Source organism: Ranitomeya variabilis, chromosome 7, assembly GCF_051348905.1.
Source record: "Ranitomeya variabilis isolate aRanVar5 chromosome 7, aRanVar5.hap1, whole genome shotgun sequence".
Taxonomy (NCBI): Eukaryota; Metazoa; Chordata; class Amphibia; order Anura; family Dendrobatidae; genus Ranitomeya; species Ranitomeya variabilis.
Window position 1 is genome coordinate 191,536,433 of NC_135238.1, and position 22,369 is coordinate 191,558,801.

The 22,369-nt window shown below is 42.4% G+C and overlaps 1 protein-coding gene across 1 annotated transcript in view; it reads left to right on the top strand.

The window, feature by feature from the left end:
- The first annotated feature begins 785 nt into the window (after window positions 1–785).
- The window catches only part of PDE1A (phosphodiesterase 1A), a 336,062-nt gene continuing 314,478 nt past the window's right edge, over window positions 786–22,369 (top strand). Inside the window, exon 1 of the mRNA XM_077272585.1 lies at window positions 786–1,139. Coding sequence (XP_077128700.1) covers window positions 1,039–1,139 — 101 coding nt within the window. The 5' untranslated portion in view covers window positions 786–1,038. The remainder of the gene's footprint in view (window positions 1,140–22,369) is intronic.

The window sequence follows — 22,369 nt, forward strand, 5'->3', positions numbered from 1 at the left end:
TTATTTTTCTTATACACCGTTTTAGCTACAGATGCATCTAGATTTATACCAGTGGCCTTCACTATTGTGCAGGTGATTTCATTCAGCATAATGTGTGTTATTCCTTTAATGACTCTGCCAACACTTCTTTCTATGCTCGACGCATCAGGTGGAAAACAAATGCAAAGTTTTGGCAACATTAATATGTAATTTCAAAGCCCTTCTGACTCATACAGACTTTTTTTTTAGCTTGAACTACTTGCTATTCTCTTTTTCGCTGCATGACCTAAAGGATTTAGTGGATGAGTGGTGTACAGTATGTGGCAGCTGCAACAGTGATTATTGGTGTGAGTGACATTTACCTACTGCGTGGTGATGCTAAGAAAAGATGAATAATCATATAGTGATTTCATGACCAGCTGATGCAAGCGCGTCTGTCCACCGAGGTTAGCAATAGATCATTGTAATAGCGCAAATCCATCCATTAACACTTTGTTTCCCATCTGCATATAAGACATACAAAAGTGGGTCTTGTCCCGGATGTTTGATACTTTTGGCTATTTTTTCCTTTTCCTTTTTTTTTTCGTATTCCTCCTTTAGTATTTTTATTTTCCCCACCACAAATCTGTCTCTCGTGGAGGGCTTAAGTAATCCTCCTTTATTCTAAATGACAATGAATCCTTGGATATTGCAAAGTGCTTTTGTGCTTCAGTGAGCACAACTGTAAAACTGAACTGCATGTGGGAAGTGCTTGAGCGTACTGGCAGGCAGGGTATTCTTACCATCTTACGCTGCTCATACTTATCAGAGCAGGAGGATAGTTTCAACTGCACAATTTCACGGGAGACAAAATAGTGGGATTATCCATTAAGTTAATATCTGTTGGGAAGAAAAGGTTTTTTCGTAACCCTTTTAAACCCCTTCTTTTCATTCATGGACTAGGTTCTAGAATCGCTTCTTCTTACATGACTTGGTTTACTGACATACAATGGACTAAGGAATGCTTTTGCTTGGTGGGACTTACTGTCAATGTAAGTGTTGCACCTTAAGGCACATACAATGGATTCTACAGCGTCTGAATCCCTGGAGAATCGGTATACTTCTTCCAAAATTAAAAAAAAGGAATCAAATGACAAAATGGTCCAACGTTTGCAAGGAATGTGAGTATCCTAGACCATACTATTAATGATTGTATGTGATGTGCTTAGCATTATTACTAGTGTGCAATAGAGATGACCCACTTGTATAAGAAGTGCTTCCAAATGACTCAGTTTTCTTTAAGGAGTGTTCTTGTTGAGATGATGCTTTGTTGCAGTCTTGCTCTATTTCAAAGAGTTCTGTTTGTTTGATAACTATCTCTCATACACTCAGATGTTATAACTTTATTATGCTTTATGATCGTGGTAACTAATGGGGATGGAAATGTTTTTGTTTTGCAAGTATATAGAGGCAGTTTGGACATTGATCTCAAAATTCAGTTTTACGAGCAATATTTATATAAGCATATGGGACCCCCTGAAGGGAGGTTGTTTGCTTTATTTTGGATTTGATTCTCTATAGCTTATATGTAAAGTTAAAAAGGAAAAATATATAGAAACAATAATTATACATTTCTTTTCGCTGAGTGCTTTGTAGTTCTCAGTGTTTCATGCAAAAAAAGGACCATTTATTCTTTGGATTCTTGGCAGATAACAGCTAATTAGAGGGTTTCCATGTAGAATCCCTGATAATAGCTTTGATAAGAGGACCTGGAAAATGAACAAAGAATGTCTGAACCACAGAACCAATTGTTTGCAAAACAAACATATTTCCAGGATATAATTTTTATGAGATTTACATGCAAACAAGTGGCTTTTTACAGAATTAGAATAAATTTAAATGTAAAGGGTAAAGCGTCGCGGTTCAAAAAAAAAAAAAAAAATGTAAAGGTATTTACACCTTTAATATCGTTTCTGGAGCACCAAAGAAAAAATAGAAACAACTCTTCAATCAGATTAAGTTAAACTTATTTTAACAGTTGAGATCTCCTATGAAGACCCATGTGACTCCTTGGTAACAGACTACAAACTTACCATGTAGTCAAACTTTCTGCCATTATCACCTACTGTTTCAAACATATCAAATGCACACTAGCTAGAAGAATTACACATCAACAAGGACTGCAGGATCAAACTATAGAGCTTGTAGCCTCTAACCAGAGACACATAGGTCCACGTGGAATCTGTAGAAACAAAAAAAATATGATACTTTTGATTGAGAATTTTGAGGCTTATTTTCAATATTGGATGAAATTGTTTTGAGCTATAAAATGGAAGAGTATTTTCACTATAGAAACATGGACCATTGTAGTGAACATTTCAGAAATCCTACTGGTAAAAATAATCAGACTTGTTTTGACCATGTGGTCCTTTTTCTGCCAACCATGGTTAGGTCTACAGATTTGATATGTCTTTTTTTTTACTTAAAATGTTGCCAACACAGTCTACCCCAATGGCCACATGAGCACAACATTTAGCCATGGAAAGATGCTTGTTTTTTGTCAAACCTGGATGCATTGTGTTCAACCTACATTTTATTTCATTGAGTGCCTTCTATTGGGACTAATAATTCTAACAAGCGTTTACTCCATTTAATTTTATAGTTGTATGGTATCAAGTCTTGGGAAGAGGTTGTAAAGGATAGAAAAATATGGCCACTTCCTTCCAAATACCTGCCACATCTGTGCATGGAATGTGTCCATTATTGCTGCTCAGGTCAATTTAGGTAAAATGGGGCTTAGATTCGATACCACATACAACCTTTTTGGAAAGACGTCAGCCATGTTTCTATTTCATCACGATTGTTTTCAAGCCATCTACTTGTACATAAGGCATTGCTGGAAATGTTTTGTTTGTTTGACCATCATATTCTTGAATTTCAGTTTTGCAATCCACTATTTGTGTGTGTAAATGGGTCTTTGCCAAACAAATAACTTTTTGCAATTTTTTCTTTATTATGCACTTTTCATAAGATTGTTGATAAGATAATAAATAATGACCCTTTAATTCCTTGGTTTGAAGGCCATTTTCACATGTTCGGCTATTAATTTACACGTTATACATTTATGTCTATCATTGCACTCAAGATTTTTTATTGCTTCATTTCATCAAAATTAAAAAAGAAATAAGGATAGATTGGCATGCAGGATACAAAAAAGATCACTTCAATCCAAATGGATATCGTTTTAAACTGGTGTTAGCCGACTTATTGACAGTTGTCCATGTGGAGAATCGTTCTCTGGTATGCTGATTACTACTCGTTGTGCACATGGACCGCGCACTGACCAATATTAGCCTATGTGCCAATGACCTGGAGCAATTTTCTATACAGACTTATGGTGTTTGTGGAATAACATCACAGCCAGCACTATTCTGGTCCATGCTACAATCTTACAGCCTAGACTAGAGCATTTTATAGAAGGCAGCTCCCGCAGCCATTTGTGATGCAGATAATAGAATCCTAGAATGTTAGAGTTGGAAAGGACCTCAGGGGTCATCATGTCCAACCCCCTGCTCAATGCAGGATTCACTAAACCATCTCAGGCAGATATCTATCCAGCCTCTGTTTGAAGACTTCCATCGAAGGAGAACTCACCACCTCTTGTGGCAGCTTGTTCCACTCATTGATCACTCTCACTGTCAAAAAGTTTTTTCGAATATCTAAACTGTACCTTCTCCCTTTCAGTTTAATTCGAAATGAGCACATAGAGCCACACATGGAACACACAGGGCGATTTGCAGGCATGACTGGCCCCATTTTAACAAGTACATCTAAAACCGCTCTTATCCTCATCTTCTCATCCAAACAAAGTAAATCACATGAGCTGAGCAAAGACAAAATTCTAGGACTTCTGATTGCTAACAGACATATTAGCTTCCCTAGCTGTATAGATTAAAGTCCTGCTGCCTGCCAGCCCTACAGAGATATTAGTCAAAACCAATATTCATGGAAGCCCTATGGGTAAACCTCACCAGCTTGAGGGCCTTTTTCTGCTGCTACCTAATAAGACTCATTATGCAGCCCAAACCCTGCCAGACCCTGCCCCAAAATGGATTGATGGGAACTTTCTGCTCTCTTTCCACTCCATCATTTTCCAAATTTCGCACAAAGTAAGAGTAGTAGACTCTGTCCTATACATCCTATTGCATTATTGCAAAAAAACCTTACCTTTGGGTGACTGCGCCATTATAATATCCTAGTTCCCATGGTTATAGACTACTAACAAGCTATGTGAACTGACCACGCTGTCGTGCCCAATTCTGCCTGTCCCCTATTTTTTGTTATACTATAGATCAATGTTTACAAAACTCCAGTCCTCACTGCTCCCAACAGGTCATATTTTCAGGATTTCCATAGTGTTGCACAGGTGAGAAAATTCCTGGTGCCTTGATGATACTTCCACCACCTGTGCAAAACTAAGGAAATCCTGAAAAATACTAAGGAAATCTTGACCTGTTGGTGGCAGTGATGACTGGAATTTGGGGAATATTGCTATAGATTATCTACGAGGAGTGAAGAAGGGTATAAAACTGCTGCTTCAGACCACACATATAGTATACACATGCCTAAAAATTATATTTACCCGCATTTATATGGTTAATCTTCATTTAGATAGCGTTAAAATCCTGGCTGGCCAGTTTAGGCTACTTTCACACATCAGGTTTTTGCCATCAGGCACAACACGGCAAATTTTGAAAAAAACGGATCTGGCAAAAGTTGCCACCGGATCTGTTTTTTCTCATAGACTTGTATTAGCGCCGAATTGCGACGGATGATCTCAAGTTTCATCCGTTTTTGCTGGATCCGTCCAAAATTGTCGATCCGGCGGCCGGAGAGAACGCACAGAGGAATGTTTTTTGTGTCCGTCTAAAAAACGGGCAGCGACGGATCCGGCACCATGCGGCTTTTGCGATAATGGAAGCCGTATTCGTCAAATGACTGAATCAGGCGATCGATTCCGTTTTTTTTACATTGAGCATGCCCCATAGTTGCAGTTTCCATTCTGGTATTCTCTCTCTCTTTTGCCGGATCAGCTTGTCACCGCATATCAGCTAGTCATATCAGGCAAGAAAACGGATCCGTTGCATCAGTTTTTCACAATTTGCGACAGATCCGGTTTTTTTCAAAATTGGCCGGATTTAGCCTGATGGCGAAAACCTGATGTGTGAAAGTAGCCTTACAGGAGAAGCGACGACAGGTAGAAAATGAAGTTATATCCTCCCTGTTGCCACTAGTTTCCTCTCATCGGGATGGTACCGTTGGCAGTTATAGTCACTGGTTACTAGCTCACTATACAGTGAGCTTGGCTACAATCAGTCCTTTGCAGATTGATTGACAACCTGCTCTGTAGGCACATGCTGCAGTTCAGGCTGTCAATCAATGTGGCAGGGAGAGATTATAGCACACTTACTTAAATTGTAATGTAAACTGTTACTAGAACCGGGAGAAAATGTGACCTTTTGAGAAAAAATTTTCAAGCTGTGCCATATTTCAATATGCTGGGTGAATGCAAATCAGAAATGTTCATTATCTTAGACTGCGATTACAATTGCAATGGATAAGCTCATGGCCAAAAACTCCAGAGGGCCTGAGCCTCTGTGATTATTATACTGCATATTTAAAATTATCGTACTTAATTTTTTCAGAATGACAGTTGTGTTACTATTACCATCAAAACGTTAAATTGATTGTAACAGCCACATGGTTTTGTGGGTGAAACAATTGTTTCTCTACTAAATTAATTGATTCTTGAAGAAGAAGGTCATGATTGCTGTCTCATCTGCTGCTATAGACTCTAATGGTATAAAGTCCCTCTGCTTGCTGTCTCCTGCAACATATTCAAATGGTGCAACTTCCTACCTCTGATTGCTGTCTCATCTGCTGCTATAGACTCTAATGGTATACACTTCATCTGATTTCTGTCTGCTGTCTGTCATCTGCCACTCTACCATCTAGCAACATATTTTAATATGCCTGCTTAAAGATTGTTATACTTCATTTGTTGTATTGAACGATTTACTCACTGTTTGATGTACAGTATATCCATTACTGTGGCCACTCTAGATACTATCAGGTGAAGGTGTTATAGCATGTTGCCAGCCACAATGTGTTTGATCATTTAACCGCCCCCTGGTGTGCTGGCCCCAGCTGCCAAATTATCCCCACCCTGGTCCCACAATCCATCTCTCCTGACCCAGCAGTCTGGACTATATATAAACAACCATCCTTAGGGGTGCATGCAAGTGGGGGTGCACGCAAGCGTCCCAGAGGGAAAGCATCACGAAGATAAGTCTCGTGATACAGCAGTTATTCCATGGCAGTTAGTCAGGGCAGGAGTCAGGTAACCCACTCTCTGCTCTCCCTTCTATCCATGTGCTTTATTCCTATCCTGCTATGCTCCCTTGCAATACACATTCACCGCCCAATCCCCCCTCCACCACGACTCATACACATCAGCTCCTCTCTCCTTCCCTCTCCCATGTACAGCTGCACTTCTCACCTTCCTGGAAAACCTCAGCCCATCTTGCCCAAACACACCGCACAAAAAAACTTCATACACTTCCAAAAACTACTTGCTTTATATCTTCTTACTCCTACTGATTTTGGGGGACATCTCACTCAACCCCGGTCCCCCATCCCCCAACTTCAACCACTACCCTACCTCATATCAAAACCATACTAACCTTATTAATATTACTTGCACTCCCTCACCTCTCTCTTTTAATTGTGCCCTTTGGAATCCACGGTCTGTATGTAACAAGCTTCCTTTCCTGAACAACTACTTTCTGAACAACTCTCTAAATCTGTTGGCCCTCACTGAAACCTGGATCCAGGACTCTGACACTGTCTCCCCGCTGCCATTTCTCATGGTGGCTTACAATTCTCCCATTCCCCGAGACCCACAAACAGACCTGGTGGTGGAGTCGGCATACTCCTGTCCCCACAATGCACATTCCAGGTCATCCCCCCAGTTCCATCACTCTCATTCCCTTCTTTTGAGGTCCACAGCATCAGGCTCTTTTGTCCCCTCTCCCTCAGAGTAGCGGTCATATACCAGCCCCCAGGCTCACCCACTCCCTGGACCACTTCTCAGCCTGGCTGCCGCACTTCATGTCCTCAGAACTTCCAACCCTTATCCTGGGAGACTTCAACTTCCCCATTAACAGCCCCACTTCCACATCTACATCCCAGCTTCTATCATTAACCACTTCTCTAGGCCTCTCACGGCTCTCAACCTCTGAAACACACAAAGACGGTAATACCCTGGACCTGGTCTTTGTCCGGCTCTGTTCAATCTCCTACCTAGATAACTCACCGCTTCCCCTCTCTGACCACAACATTCTATCCTTCACACTCACAATTCCTCCCCCACCCCAGCACTCTCCTACCTACAACACATTCAGAAATCTACATGCCATTAACCCTCATACACTTTCAGACTCCCTACACTCATCATTGTCCCCAATCTCTTCTTTTTCATGTCCTGATCTGGCTGTACATCACTACAACGACACTCTTAGAAGCACCCTTGAACAAGTAGCTCCCCTCACCCTCAGAACCTCCAAACACAGAGTGAAACAGCCCTGGCTCACATCGCAAACCCGATTTCTCCAGCGATGCTCTAGGAGTGCTGAACGCTTATGGAGGAAAACACGCACACCAGAAGACTTCACACACTTCAAATTTATGTTAAGAACCTATAACTCTGCCCTTCACCTCACCAAACAGACCTACTACACCACCCTGATCTCCTCACTATCCAGCAACCCCAAGAAACTTTTTAACACCTTTCACTCCCTCCTCAGGCCAAAAGCACAAGATCCTATCACAGACATTTGTGCTGATGACCTGGCCTCCCACTTTATAGAGAAAATAGACAATATCTGTCAGGAAATCCGCTCCCAGACACCAAGTGCAATGACTCCCATCCCTCCCTGCATTTCCCCTGGCTCACTCTCCACATTCGATCCCATCACAGAAGAAGTCTCCAAGCTCCTCTCCTCTTCTCGTCCGACTACATGCACTACCGACCCCATTCCCTCACACCTCCTCCAGTCTCTCTCTCCAGTTGTCACAACTCACCTAACCACAATCTTTAATCTCTCCCTCTCCTCTGGCATTTTCCCCTCCTCCTTCAAACACTCTATCATTACTCCATTACTAAAAAACCCACCCTCGACCCATCCTGCACAAACAACTACAGACCGGTCTCCAATCTCCCCTTCATCTCTAAACTCTTGGAGCGCCTGATCTACTCCCGCCTTACCCGTTACCTCTCCACTCATTCCCTTCTAGACCCTTCACAGTCCGGTTTCCGCCCCCTACATTCGACAGAAACTGCTCTCATCAAGGTGACCAATGACCTTCTGACAGCAAAATGTAACAGTGACCACTCTCTGCTCATCCTTCTCGACCTTTCTGCAGCTTTTGAAACTGTTGACCACCCTCTCCTACTCTCTAGGCTCCAGTCACTAGGCATTAAGGACACTTCTCTCTCCTGGTTCTCCTCCTATCTTTCTGACCGCTCCTTCAGTGTTCTGTTCTCTGGTTCCACTTCATCTCCTCTTCCTCTCACTGTCGGGGTACCCCAGGGCTCAGTCCTTGGCCCCCTTCTCTTCTCCCTCTACACAGCCCCAATTGGACAGACCATCAGCAGATTTGGCTTTCAGTACCATCTTTATGCTGATGACACACAACTATACCCGTCATCACCTGACCTTACCCCCACTGTACTACAGACCTTACCCCCGCTGTACTACAGAACGCCACTGACTGTCTGTCCGCAGTCTCCAACATCATGTCCGCTCTCTATCTGAAACTCAACCTCTCCAAAACTGAACTTCTTCTGCTCCCGCCATCTACTAACCTCCCTAAATCTGACATTTCCCTCTCCGTGGGTGGCACCATAATAACACCCCGGCAGCAGGCACGCTGTCTGGGTGTTTTGTTTGACTCCGATCTCTCCTTCACATCCCATATACAATCTCTTGCCCGCTCGTGCCGCTTACACCTAAAGAACATCTCTAGAATCCGCCCTTTTCTTACCATGGAAACAACAAAAACCCTCACTGTCGCCCTGATCCACTCCCGCCTGGACTACTGCAATGCTCTATTAATTGGCCTCCCCCTCACTCGACTTTCCACTCTCCAGTCCATCCTTAATGCAGCAGCCAGGGTCGTCCATCTGGCTAATCGTTACTCAGATGCATCCGCTCTTCGCCAGTCATTACACTGGCTGCCCATTCATTGCAGGATACAATTCAAAGTACTTGTTCTCACCCACAAAGCTCTCCACAGTGCGGCACCCCCTTACATCTCCTCCCTCATTTCGGTCTATCGGCCTAACCGACCTCTGCGCTCTGCAAATGACTTTCGACTAACCTCGGCATTAATCCATACCTCCCACTCCCGACTCCAAGACTTCTCCCGTGCTGTGCCAATCCACTGGAATGCTCTACCACAATATATTAGGACCATCCACAACTTGCATAGTTTTAGGTGCTCCCTCAAAACACATTTGTTCAGAGCTGCCTACCACATTAACTAATCAAGGTCATTTTATGTTTGTGTTGTGTGTGTGTGTAGCCCTTTCACTATCTCCATCTATCCCCCACCCCCTGAAGATGGCTGGACCATCACTGTAAATACATCATTGTAAATACACACCTGTACTTTGTATCTTCCCCACCTCATTGTAGATTGTAAGCTCTCACGAGCAGGGTCGTCTTATTTTGCTTTATTATTGTATTGCTAACATTGTTACCTATGATTGTTGTTTGAAACTGTTAAACTGTAAAGCGCTGCGGAATATGTCGGCGCTATATAAATAAAGATTATTATTATTATTATTATTATTAAGAGCCGCAGTGGCTCAGTCCCACTGTCTTAAAGAAAAACTGCACAAACAGTGAAAGATCAATTTGGGATGATTTTTAGTTCACTGTTTTTGTACAATTTTTGTCTTTATGTATTAATGTTTTTGTTTTAAAGTGTAAAACACAATTTGTTTTTATAAAACAATGCAATAAATCATATGAACATAATGTTTCAACAGGTTTGCACAATATGTAATTTTTCTTAAACACTTTCTTCACTCTGTTCTGTAAAAAAAAAACCTGTTCTACAAACTCGATATGTGCTCTTACTATTGTGCATATCAAAATAAAAATTCTTGTTGGCTAGCAGAGTTTTTTCTTCATAGCAGGTGTTTAGTCTTGAACTAGTGTCAAGTCTATCTTCACCACAGACGGCGACAGGGCACCCATACTTCACACAAACCGTGGAGGAGCCCCAGAGGGGACTGACCTCTGTTTTCTTTCTACTTGGACCAATTTGTGTTTGATTCCCCCCCTCTCTTAACTGAAGTTTGACAAAGACCCAGACAGGGTCGAAACATTACCTTGTTTTCACTTATTGTGGAGAAAAAGTTTTGGTGCTATCATTCATATTCTGTGAAAAAAAGACCAAGAAAGCAAAAATTCTGCCAGGGTATGTAAACTTTTGAGCACAACTGTATGATTATTATATGACTGGATAATCTTCCAGACAGCCGAAAACCAAAAGGCACCTTTATTTTAGCATGGATTTATTTATTTCATCTACTGTAGAGGTTCACTCTCTTGGGAAGCCTGTTGTGAATTCCGTTCTTGGGCTCCATCCTGTGGTTACGAATGGTATTTTTGGGAGTTCTGCTCTTGGGCTCCCTCTGGTGGTTTTGAGTGGAACTTAGCAGCTGCTTTCACTAATCGGTTCCCTGGCCTTGTTATTTAACTGGGCTTTTGGCTGTAGTTGATGCCAGCTGTCAATGTTTTTCCTGTGGATTCAGTTCTTTCCTGGAAGTTCTCTGTTGGCCAGTTCATTTCAGCTTAAGATAAGTTCTGCTAGTTTTTGGGTGTTTCCCTGCTTATGACCTTCTGTTCAGTTTAAGTTATGTCTCTTTTGCCCAGCTTGTCATTATGAAATATTCCGGCTAGTTGGAAGCTCTGGGGTCGCAGATTTGCCCCTCCACACCGTGAGTCGGTGTGGAGGTTATTTTTGTAAACTCTGCATGGAAATTTAGTTTTTATACTGACCGCACAGTAGCCTTTTCTATCTCTGTCTATTTAGATAGTATTGGCCTCCTTTGCTAAAATCTAGTTTCATTTCTGAGTTTGTCATTTCCCTCTCCACTCACCGTCAATATTTGTGGGGGGCTATCTTCCTTTGGGGGTTTCTCTGAGGCGAGATAGTTTTCCGTTTCCATCTTCAGGGGTAGCTAGTTCTTAGGCTGTGAAGAGGCATCTAGGCAGAGATAGGAACGCTCCACGGCTATTTCTAGTGTTGGTGTTAGGAGTAGGGATTGCGGTCAGTAAAGCTACCACCTCCTCAGAGCTTGTACATTATTTGTTTTACCCACCAGGTCATTTCAGTGCTGCTTCGTAATCACTAGGTCATATCAGTGATTTCTGTCTGTGGAGCTGCCACCTCCTCTGAGCTTGTCCATGATTGGTTTTACCCACCAGGTCATCTCAGTACCGCTCCGTAACCACCAGGTCATAACACTACAGCTGGCCCACAATGTGTTAAATGCATCTCAAAAGAGGGAAGAGAAAGTTCTGAGTCATTGTTTTTTTTTCTTGTTGCTTGTTTCGTCTTTTTTCTTCCCCTTGATTTTTGGATGGTGCAGGAGCTTGGTGCTGATATGGAGGTTCAGGGTCTGTCTGTGCGTGTTGATCATCTCGCTGCAAGGGTACAGAGTATCCAAGACTATGTTGTTCAAACTCCTGTTTCTGAGCCTAGAATTCCTATCCCTGATTTGTTTTCTGGGGATAGATCTAAGTTCTTGAACTTTAAAAATAATTGCAGATTGTTTTTTGCTCTGAGACCCCGTTCCTCTGGTGACCCCATTCAGCAGGTGAAGATTGTTATTTCTCTGCTGCGTGGCGACCCGCAGGATTGGGCATTCTCCCTTGAGCCAGGGAATCCTGCATTGCTCAATGTAGATTCATTTTTTCAAGCACTTGGATTGCTTTATGACGAACCCAATTCTGTGGATCAGGCAGAAAAAATTTTGCTGGCTCTGTGTCAGGGTCAGGAAGCGGCAGAGATATATTGCCAGAAATTTAGAAAGTGGTCTGTGCTTACAAAATGGAATGAGGATGCCCTGGCGGCTATTTTCAGAAAGGGTCTTTCTGAAGCCCTTAAAGATGTTATGATTGGGTTTCCCACGCCTGCTGGTTTGAACGAATCAATGTCTCTGGCCATTCAGATTGATCGGCGCCTACGTGAACGTAAGGTAGTGCACCATATGGCGGTGTCCTCTGGGCAGAGTTCTGAGCCTATGCAATGTGATAGAATTTTGACGAGAGCAGAACGGCAGGAGTTCAGACGTCAGAATGGGCTGTGTTTTTACTGTGGTGACGCTACTCATGCTATCTCTGACTGCCCGAAGGTAACTAAGAGGGTTGCTAGGTCGGTTACCATCAGTACTGTACAGCCTAAATTTCTCTTGTCTATTACCCTGATTTGCTCATTGTCGTCCTTTTCTGTAATGGCATTTGTGGATTCTGGCGCTGCCCTGAACTTAATGGACTTAGAATTTGCCAAGCGCTGTGGTTTTTCCTTGGAGCCTTTGCAGAGTCCGATTCCCTTGAGGGGGATTGATGCTACACCATTGGCCAAGAATAAACCTCAGTACTGGACACAGTTAGCCATGAACATGGCTCCAGTACATCAGGAAAATATTCGCTTTTTGGTGTTGCATAATTTGCATGATGTGGTTGTGCTGGGGTTTCCATGGTTACAGGTACATAATCCAGTGCTGGATTGGAAATCTATGTCTGTGACTAGTTGGGGTTGTCAGGGGATACATAGTGACATTCCTCTGATGTCAATTTCCTCGTCCCCTTCTTCTGAAGTTCCTGAGTTTTTGTCGGATTTCCAGGATATATTTGAGGAGCCTAAATCCAGTCCTCTGCCTCCTCATAGGGACTGTGATTGCGCTATTAATTTGATTCCTGGCTGTAAGTTCCCTAAGGGTCGACTTTTCAATCTGTCAGTGCCAGAGCATGCCGCTATGCGGACTTATGTAAAGGAGTCCTTGGAGAAGGGGCATATTCACCCGTCTTCGTCACCGTTGGGAGCGGGGTTCTTTTTTGTTGCCAAGAAGGATGGCTCCTTGAGGCCCTGTATAGATTATCGCCTTCTCAATAAGATCACGGTCAAATTCCAGTACCCTTTGCCTTTGCTCTCTGATTTGTTTGCTCAGATTAAAGGGGCTAGCTGGTTTACCAAGATTGACCTTCGAAGGGCGTATAATCTGGTCCGCATCAAACAGGGTGATGAATGGAAAACAGCATTTAATACGCCCGAAGGCCATTTTGAATATCTTGTGATGCCTTTCGGGCTCTCAAATGCTCCATCTGTGTTTCAGTCCTTTATGCATGATATTTTCCGGGAGTATCTGGATAAATTTATGATTGTATATTTGGATGATATTTTGTTTTTTTCCGATGATTGGGAGTCTCATGTGAAGCAGGTCAGGATGGTATTTCAGATTCTTCGTGCTAATACTCTGTTTGTGAAGCGGTCTAAGTGCCTTTTTGGAGTTCAGAAGGTTTCTTTTCTGGGGTTCATTTTTTCTCCCTCGGCTATTGAAATGGGCCCTGTTAAGGTCCAGGCTATTTATGATTAGACTCAACCCACATCTGTGAAGAGCCTTCAGAAATTTTTGGGCTTTGCTAATTTTTATCGCCGCTTCATTGCTAATTTTTCTACTGTGGTTAAACCTCTGACCGATTTGACCAAGAAAGGTGCAGATATGGTGAATTGGTCCTCTGCGACTGTGGAGGCCTTTCAGGAGCTTAAGTGTCGTTTTACTTCTGCCCCTGTGTTGCGTCAGCCAGATGTTTCTCTCCCTTTTCAGGTTGAGGTTGACGCTTCTGAGATTGGGGCAGGAGCTGTTCTGTCTCAGAGAAGTTCTGATGGCTCTGTGTTGAAGCCGTGTGCTTTCTTCTCTAGAAAGTTTTCGCCTGCTGAGCGTAATTATGATGTCGGCAATCGGGAGTTGTTGGCTATGAAGTGGGCATTCGAGGAGTGGCGACATTGGCTTGAGGGAGCCAAGCATCGTGTTGTGGTCTTGACCGATCATAAGAATTTGATTTACCTTGAGTCGGCCAAGCGGTTGAATCCTAGACAGGCTCGGTGGTCTTTATTTTTCTCCCGTTTTGATTTTGTGGTCTCGTATCTTCCGGGATCTAAGAATGTGAAGGCTGATGCCCTGTCTAGGAGTTTTTTGCCTGACTCTCCGGGAGTCTGTGAGCCGGCTGGTATTCTCAAGGAGGGGGTGATTCTTTCTGCTATCTCCCCTGATTTGCGGCGGGTGCTTCAGGAGTTTCAGGCTGATAGACCCGATCGCTGTCCTGTGGGGAAATTGTTTGTTCCTGATAGATGGACTAGTAAGGTGATTTCTGAGATTCATTGTTCGGTGTTGGCTGGTCATCCTGGGATCTTTGGTACCAGAGATTTGGTTGCCAGGTCCTTTTGGTGGCCTTCTTTGTCACGGGATGTGCGTTCCTTCGTGCAGTCCTGTGGGATCTGTGCCCGGGCTAAGCCCTGCTGTTCTCGTGCTAGTGGGTTGCTTTTGCCTTTGCCTATCCCTGAGAGGCCCTCGACGCATATTTCCATGAATTTTATTTCTGATCTTCCTGTTTCTCAGAAGATGTCTGTCATCTGGGTGGTTTGTGACCGGTTTTCTAAAATGGTCCATTTGGTACCTTTGCCTAAGTTGCCTTCCTCCTCTGATTTGGTTCCTTTGTTTTTCCAGCATGTGGTTCGTTTGCATGGTATTCCGGAGAATATTGTGTCTGACAGAGGTACCCACTTTGTTTCTAGGTTTTGGCGGTCCTTTTGTGTTAGAATGGGCATTAATTTGTCTTTTTCTTCGGCGTTTCACCCTCAGACAAATGGACAGACGGAGCGAACCAATCAGACCTTGGAAACCTATTTGAGATGCTTTGTGTCTGCTGATCAGGATGATTGGGTTACCTTCTTGCCGTTGGCCGAGTTTGCCCTTAATAATCGGGCTAGTTCGGCTACTTTGGTTTCGCCTTTTTTTTGTAACTTCGGTTTTCATCCTCGCTTTTCTTCAGGACAGGTTGAGCCTTCGGACTGTCCTGGGGTAGATTCTGTGGTGGACAGGTTGCAGCAGATTTGGACTCATGTGGTGGACAATTTAACATTGTCTCAGGAAAAGGCTCAACGTTTTGCTAACCGCCGTCGGTGCGTTGGTCCCCGGCTTCGGGTTGGGTATTTGGTCTGGTTGTCTTCTCGTCATGTTCCTATGAAGGTCTCTTCCCCTAAGTTCAAACCTCGTTTTATTGGTTCTTATAGGATTTCGGAAATTATCAATCCGGTGTCTTTTCGTTTGGCCCTTCCAGCTTCCTTTTCCATTCATAATGTGTTCCATAGATCTTTGTTGCGGAGATATGTGGTGCCCATGGTTCCCTCCGTTGACCCTCCTGCTCCGGTGTTGGTTGAGGGGGAGCTGGAATATGTGGTGAAGATTTTGGATTCTCGTCTTTCAAGGCGGAAACTTCAGTATCTGGTCAAGTGGAAGGGTTATGGCCAGGAGGATAACTCTTGGGTTTTTGCCTCCGATGTCCATGCTGCCGATTTGGTACGTGCTTTTCATTTGGCTCGTCCCGATCGGCCTGGGGGCTCTGGTGAGGGTTCGGTGACCCCTCCTCAAGGGGGGGGGGTACTGTTGTGAATTCCGTTCTTGGGCTCCATCCTGTGGTTACGAATGGTATTTTTGGGAGTTCTGCTCTTGGGCTCCCTCTGGTGGTTTCGAGTGGAACTTAGCAGCTGCTTTCACTAATCGGTTCCCTGGCCTTGTTATTTAACTGGGCTTTTGGCTGTAGTTGATGCCAGCTGTCAATGTTTTTCCTGTGGATTCAGTTCTTTCCTGGAAGTTCTCTGTTGGCCAGTTCATTTCAGCTTAAGATAAGTTCTGCTAGTTTTTGGGTGTTTCCCTGCTTATGACCTTCTGTTCAGTTTAAGTTATGTCTCTTTTGTCCAGCTTGTCATTATGAAATATTCCGGCTAGTTGGAAGCTCTGGGGTCGCAGATTTGCCCCTCCACACCGTGAGTCGGTGTGGAGGTTATTTTTGTAAACTCTGTGTGGACATTTAGTTTTTATACTGACCGCACAGTAGCCTTTTCTATCTCTGTCTATTTAGATAGTATTGGCCTCCTTTGCTAAAATCTAGTTTCATTTCTGAGTTTGTCATTTCCCTCTCCACTCACCGTCAATATTTGTGGGGGGCTATCTTCCTTTGGGGGTTTCTCTGAGGTGAGATAGTTTTCCGTTTCCATCTTCAGGGGTAGCTAGTTCTTAGGCTGTGAAGAGGCATCTAGGCAGAGATAGGAACGCTCCACGGCTATTTCTAGTGTTGGTGTTAGGAGTAGGGATTGCGGTCAGTAAAGCTACCACCTCCTCAGAGCTTGTACATTATTTGTTTTACCCACCAGGTCATTTCAGTGCTGCTTCGTAATCACTAGGTCATATCAGTGATTTCTGTCTGTGGAGCTGCCACCTCCTCTGAGCTTGTCCATGATTGGTTTTACCCACCAGGTCATCTCAGTACCGCTCCGTAACCACCAGGTCATAACAGAAGCCACTTGGAACATGAAGCCAAAGGGTTTTTATATAAAAAAAATTGAATATTTTTTATTTCCACTGGTTGCACAGTACCAAAAAAAACCCATAAACACAAAATCCCTAGACTTGTCCAGGCGCTAACTAAACAATAAGGACTCTGGCTACTCAGGCACAACTGAGTTAGTCTCATTTCGGTCTCACAAAACATCTGTAGTCCATAGCAACCAGTGACACTTGCAGTTTGGTGCACATGGCCTGCGCAGTCTCCTGTCACAGAGATTCTGGCTTGTCTCTCCAGCTCCAACACAACTCACTCTGGTCAGCTCCCCCAGCTGACCGACCAGTGAACACATGGCCTGGTTCTAGTCATAGCTATCTAGGTGCACTTAATCAGGACCTGTAGTGCTAGGATTTAACCCTTGCTTTCCTACACTACTTTCCTAGCCTACTAATTGCACACAATTTTTTTTTTTTTACTTTTTGTATGTTTACAGGAAAATGCACTTAATTTTTTATGTTCCTTCTATACAAAACAGAAAAATAAGAGCAGTAAGCCGGTGTTTTGCTTTTTTAAAAGTTCCATGAGGGCTGCCACATCAAAGGCGCGTACATTATTAGGTTCTTGTCTGTATAAATAATTCAGTGAGGTATGTGTGTTATAGCAACTTCAGTAACTGGGATTTAATGGATTTTATAGTTCTCAGAAGCTAATTTAAGGGGTGAAACACTTTCACTTTTTTTAGAGGTGGAGGGTGGAAGTAGGCAAAAATCATAATGTAATACTTACCTCAATGATTTTCTGCCGCCCCTGTTCAACCTTTGCTTGATCCCCGACCAGTCTTGACTTCCCGCTGTAGTCTTGACTTTCAGTTGCAGTAGGCCCTCTGCAGCCAATTACTGACTGCAGCGGTCACATGTACCTGTGTTGGGATGTAGAAGTACAATCCATGCCGTCCACATACGAGTAGGATACACTGCTTAGTAAACTTGTACTGGCCTTTTATTTAATTAGAATATTCTTAGTCTGCTGAAAAGTGTCTGGCTTGGTATTTCATGTGCTGTGTGTATCCATGGTAATGAATTGTCTGGGAAATATATTCTTACTGAGCGGAAATAAAATTAACTTTTAAGGTTTTTTTTCTTTTCAGAATTCAGCTAGTTGATTCAGCCAGTTCATTGTCATAGCTACCAGTTATACAATACATTGTTTAGCAGATTTTTACATAGAGTACTATGTGCAATCTTTCAAAAATATTTTTTTTTTTTGAGAAAAAGGTTTTAGCAAAGCTGCTAAATGTTGCATTCACAGCGCCCTCCCGTACAGACTGACAGCCAGCTCTAATGATGAATAAGCTGTCAGTCAGCACCGGGGGGTTGGTTATAGCTGCCACTCTCTATACACAGCAGTGACTGAACCTGCGCTGGTGCCGCCCCTATGACTGAAACCCAAATGTTTGTGAGAGAATTAAAGTTCATTTTCTCTGGGCAGCTGGGGATTAAGTGCGGGTGCTGAGCAGTTTCAGAACGCTTTTAACCTGCAGATTTACTCCATATCTGCAGGTTAAAAGCATTTTTTTCACGTGACAGGTTCCCTTTAAACACACCGTCCAATGTTGCCAACCATTGAGAAATTCCAGGAAAGTCTTTTAAAATAGGACATTTTTTTGCCTTGTACGTAAAAAATGTAAGGCATCCATGAGTTTTTTGAAGCTGAAAAAATTTACTTAAATTATTTTGACTGTAATTATCATCATTTTACAGTTTAAAGGGAACCTGTCAGCAGAATTGTGCACAGTAAGGCTACTTTCACACTAGCGTTAACTGCATTCCGTCACAATGCGTCGTTTTGCCGAAAAAAACGCATCCTGCAAAAGTGTTTGCAGGATGCGTTTTTTCACCATTGATTAACATTAAGCGACGCATTGTGACGGATTGCCACACGTCGCACCCATCGTGCGACGGATGCGTCGTGCAGTGGCGGACCGTCGGGAGCAAAAAACGCTACATGTAACGTTTTTTGCTCACGACGGTCCGCTTTTTCCGACCGCGCATGCGCGGCCGGAACTCCGCCCCCACCTCCCCGCACTTCCCCGCACCTCACAATGGGGCAGCGGATGCGCTGAAAAAATGCATCCGCTGCCCCCGTTGTGCGGCGGAGACAACGCTAGCGTCGGGAACGTCGGCCCGACGCACAGCGATGGGCCGAGCCCGACGCTAGTGTGAAAGTAGCCTAACCGACACAGTGTCAGGTCGGCGCCGTTATACTGATTATAATGATACCTTGGTTGATGAAATCCGTCTTGTGTATTCTTTATTTTCAGTTATGTGTTAATGATATGCTCGTGCTCTGGGGTGGGCCTGGAGGGGGGTCTTCATGTGGTTTTCTTTCTATGGCTTATGACAGGTCATTGATCCCTCAGTGACCTGCCCCATATTTTACATACTGATAATATGTTGTGTGCAAAAAAAAAAAAAAATGACGGTGCCTGTACTGTAGCATTTTCGCATCTATAATATTATTTTATATTATTTTATTTGGTGATATAAATCTCTCTCAAAATGGCGCCGGCGGTGCCTGCGTGGTAACATCTATCAGCGATCCGATAAATGCTACTGCGTAGGTGCCGCCGGTGCCATTTTGCTAGAGGAAAAAAATTGTCTCCACCAAGATGGCGCCGGCGGCACCTGGGCAGTAGCATCTCTCGGATCATGATCATGCTACAGCGCAGGCACCACCGTTGCCCGTCTGCTGAATGTGAATTTTTTTTCATTAAAAAAAAAATCCATTTGAAAATGGCGCCGATAGCGCTTGCGCAGTAGCAGCTATTGGATCACCGATAGCTGTTACTGCGCAGGAGCGACAAATGGATTTTTTTTTAATGAATATCGGGAAAACAGCGAACAAATTAATTATATACATAGTACATGTGCAATCAGGCTGCACTGCCGACGCCTGCCTGCAGAAGGGTTTTTTTTGCCCAAGATAAAAATAATATTCATTATGTAAACTAGAGGGCAGGTCACTGAGGGATTTTGCTCGTTCTTGAAGCGATGACCGGTATGTTTACCCATGGTGATAATCATCGAACAATCATAGAGCGAGAATTCTAACAAACTCTCATTCCGCAGTATCAAGTTAGGTTAAAGAGTTTTAATTATGTAGATAAAACCTTGTGTGTTACAGTTACATCTGGCTAGTTTTGATGTCCCCCGGTACAGAATGAAGAAGGTGGACAGTCATATAAAGCAACGACTCTAGGGTATTCTATCAGTGACACCAATTTAAGTTCTTTTAACCCAGGATCTGATGTTTTCATACATTTATCTTGCTCACTCAGTTACGTTTTTAATATCCAGTTAGTCTCTAAACATTCCTCTTTGTGAGATAGCCCTTCTGTCACTATAGAAGAGATATTTATTCATTCATTTTATGTTGCTGATTACATCAGGGACGGTAAAATACTTTTTGTCTTAAGAGCTTTTTCCCTTTTTATTTGGAATGATAAAAATGCTTATTTTAATATTATGAGTATAATGCTTTTCTGACAAAGAATTTCAAAGTAAGTTCATCAGGTTTAAAAGATCTCGTTAAGAAAGCATGCAGTTTGTGTTGTGGAATCTGAATCCGGTTTGCATTCTAAAACTTTGACATCCTTTCCACTTACTTGTGCTTTACATCAAAATTAGTAGCTCAATAAAAGGAAAATGTGCCATTATGTAAACAACTTTTTAACTAATCTGTCATCTTTTTGGACCCTGTATAGTTGCATATTACAGGTTTGTGTGCGCTCCATGTGTCTCCATGAGATGCTGTATTTTCTCCTTGAAACAGTGTTTCTAAAGGAGAATAGTTTTGTAATATGGCATGTGATAAAGAATGTTTTCTATTTCTATTGTTTTCTTCCTGAACAAGTGAATCCATTAGAGAGAAACTCTGTTGTACTCATCTGATTAGTATGAACCTTGAGTCCACGAACACTAAACAATAGAACAACGGAACACATTACAAAAAGTAACGATTGTGATTGTTCCCATATCTTTTTGTACATTTTTCTCCATTGTTTGAAGAAATAATCACCTTAACCTCCCACACGCTGAGACTACATGCCAGGTCCTTGAGTCAGCTCTCTGAAAAACCAAAACCCTGAAGACTGAGTTTGGTGATTGGATCACATATGGCTATAAGCCATAATCATCAACATTAACAGAAATAAACACTTGAAATAGATCACTCTGTTTGTAATGACTCTATCTAATATACGAGTTTCACTTTTTGTATTGAAGAACTGAAATAATTTAACTTTTTGATGATATTCTAATTTTGGTAAAGGAACCTGTATTTACAAATTACCATAGGAAATAATATAATTTATCTCAGGACTGTAGGTAAAACTTATTTATTCCTATTAATAGTCTAGTCATCTTATATAATATATACTACACAACTACAGCTATTGAAATATTGCAAATATTTGGTGCAACTCATTCTGACCCTTCACAGGTTTGAAATAACAATTTCTTGTAATAGCGCTAGTAGCCATCCGCATGTGCTGATATTGAAAAATGTAAAAACACCGTTCATAGCCTCCCCAACATGTTTTGCCCGCCAGCATCATCTGGAAGATTAGGCTATATCAAGGGGATTAGTTTCATCCCCCTGATGATGCCGGTAGGCGAAACATGAAGGAAAAGACAATTCACGGTTTTGTTCTGCGCTAAGCAAAATGAAGATCCTTGATGCAACATTATAAATTAGCATTTTTTAATTAAAAAATGCACATTGGCTTCTTTTTCAAGTGATAAAACCTACTTTAATAGGCAATATATGTCGGAGAGGCTGTAAGGGGGATTTCTAAATTACATTTGAGTGACTTTCAGCTGTTAAAATGAATTAAGATTTATTGCAGCTGTTTCAGTATACACGAATATTAACATATAATTACTAAAAAATGCCAGCACATGTAAATGGCTACTAGTTGATGAATTATGAAAGGTCTTACATGTTAGCGAAACAAAATGTATCAATTGCTTGCAGCATTTCGATAGCAGATCAGTCCTGTGCTGTGTAATGTAAATTATATAAATCACACTAGACTATTAAAGAGTATCTATCATCAGGTTCTTGTAATGTTAAAGCAGCATGATGTAGGAGCAGATACCCTAATTCCAGTGATGTGCCACTTACTGGGCTGTGTATTGTTGTTTCAATAAAATCAGTGTATTATCTACAGGAGATTATCACTGGAATACTTGGAGACTCATGACACCTCGTCCATCTGTCTTGTGTAACCCCGCCCGCCGCACAGTGTACACATAAATCTGCCAATCATTGGAGGGGACGGAGTTATACAGGGCTCAACATTCAGAGAACTGCTAGATCTGCAGCAGAGAAAACAATGATTTCATCAAAACTACGGCATGCAGACCAGCAAATGACATATCGCTGGAATGAGTGTCCCCCCCTATATCATGCTGCTCTCCGATAACATAGCAAAGACCTGGTGACAGGTTCCCTTTAATAGGTATAAATAAAGGTTCAGTTTTATTTACAGCCCTGAGCTAATTGATATTATTTGCCTATGGCAATTTGTAAATAGTGGTGATTTTATAAAACTCCGTAGACCGATGAAAGTTCTCAATCTCAAATTAATCTAATTTTAATTCAAAATGTTACATTGAATGAATTTAGATCCGATCATATAGACGTCATTA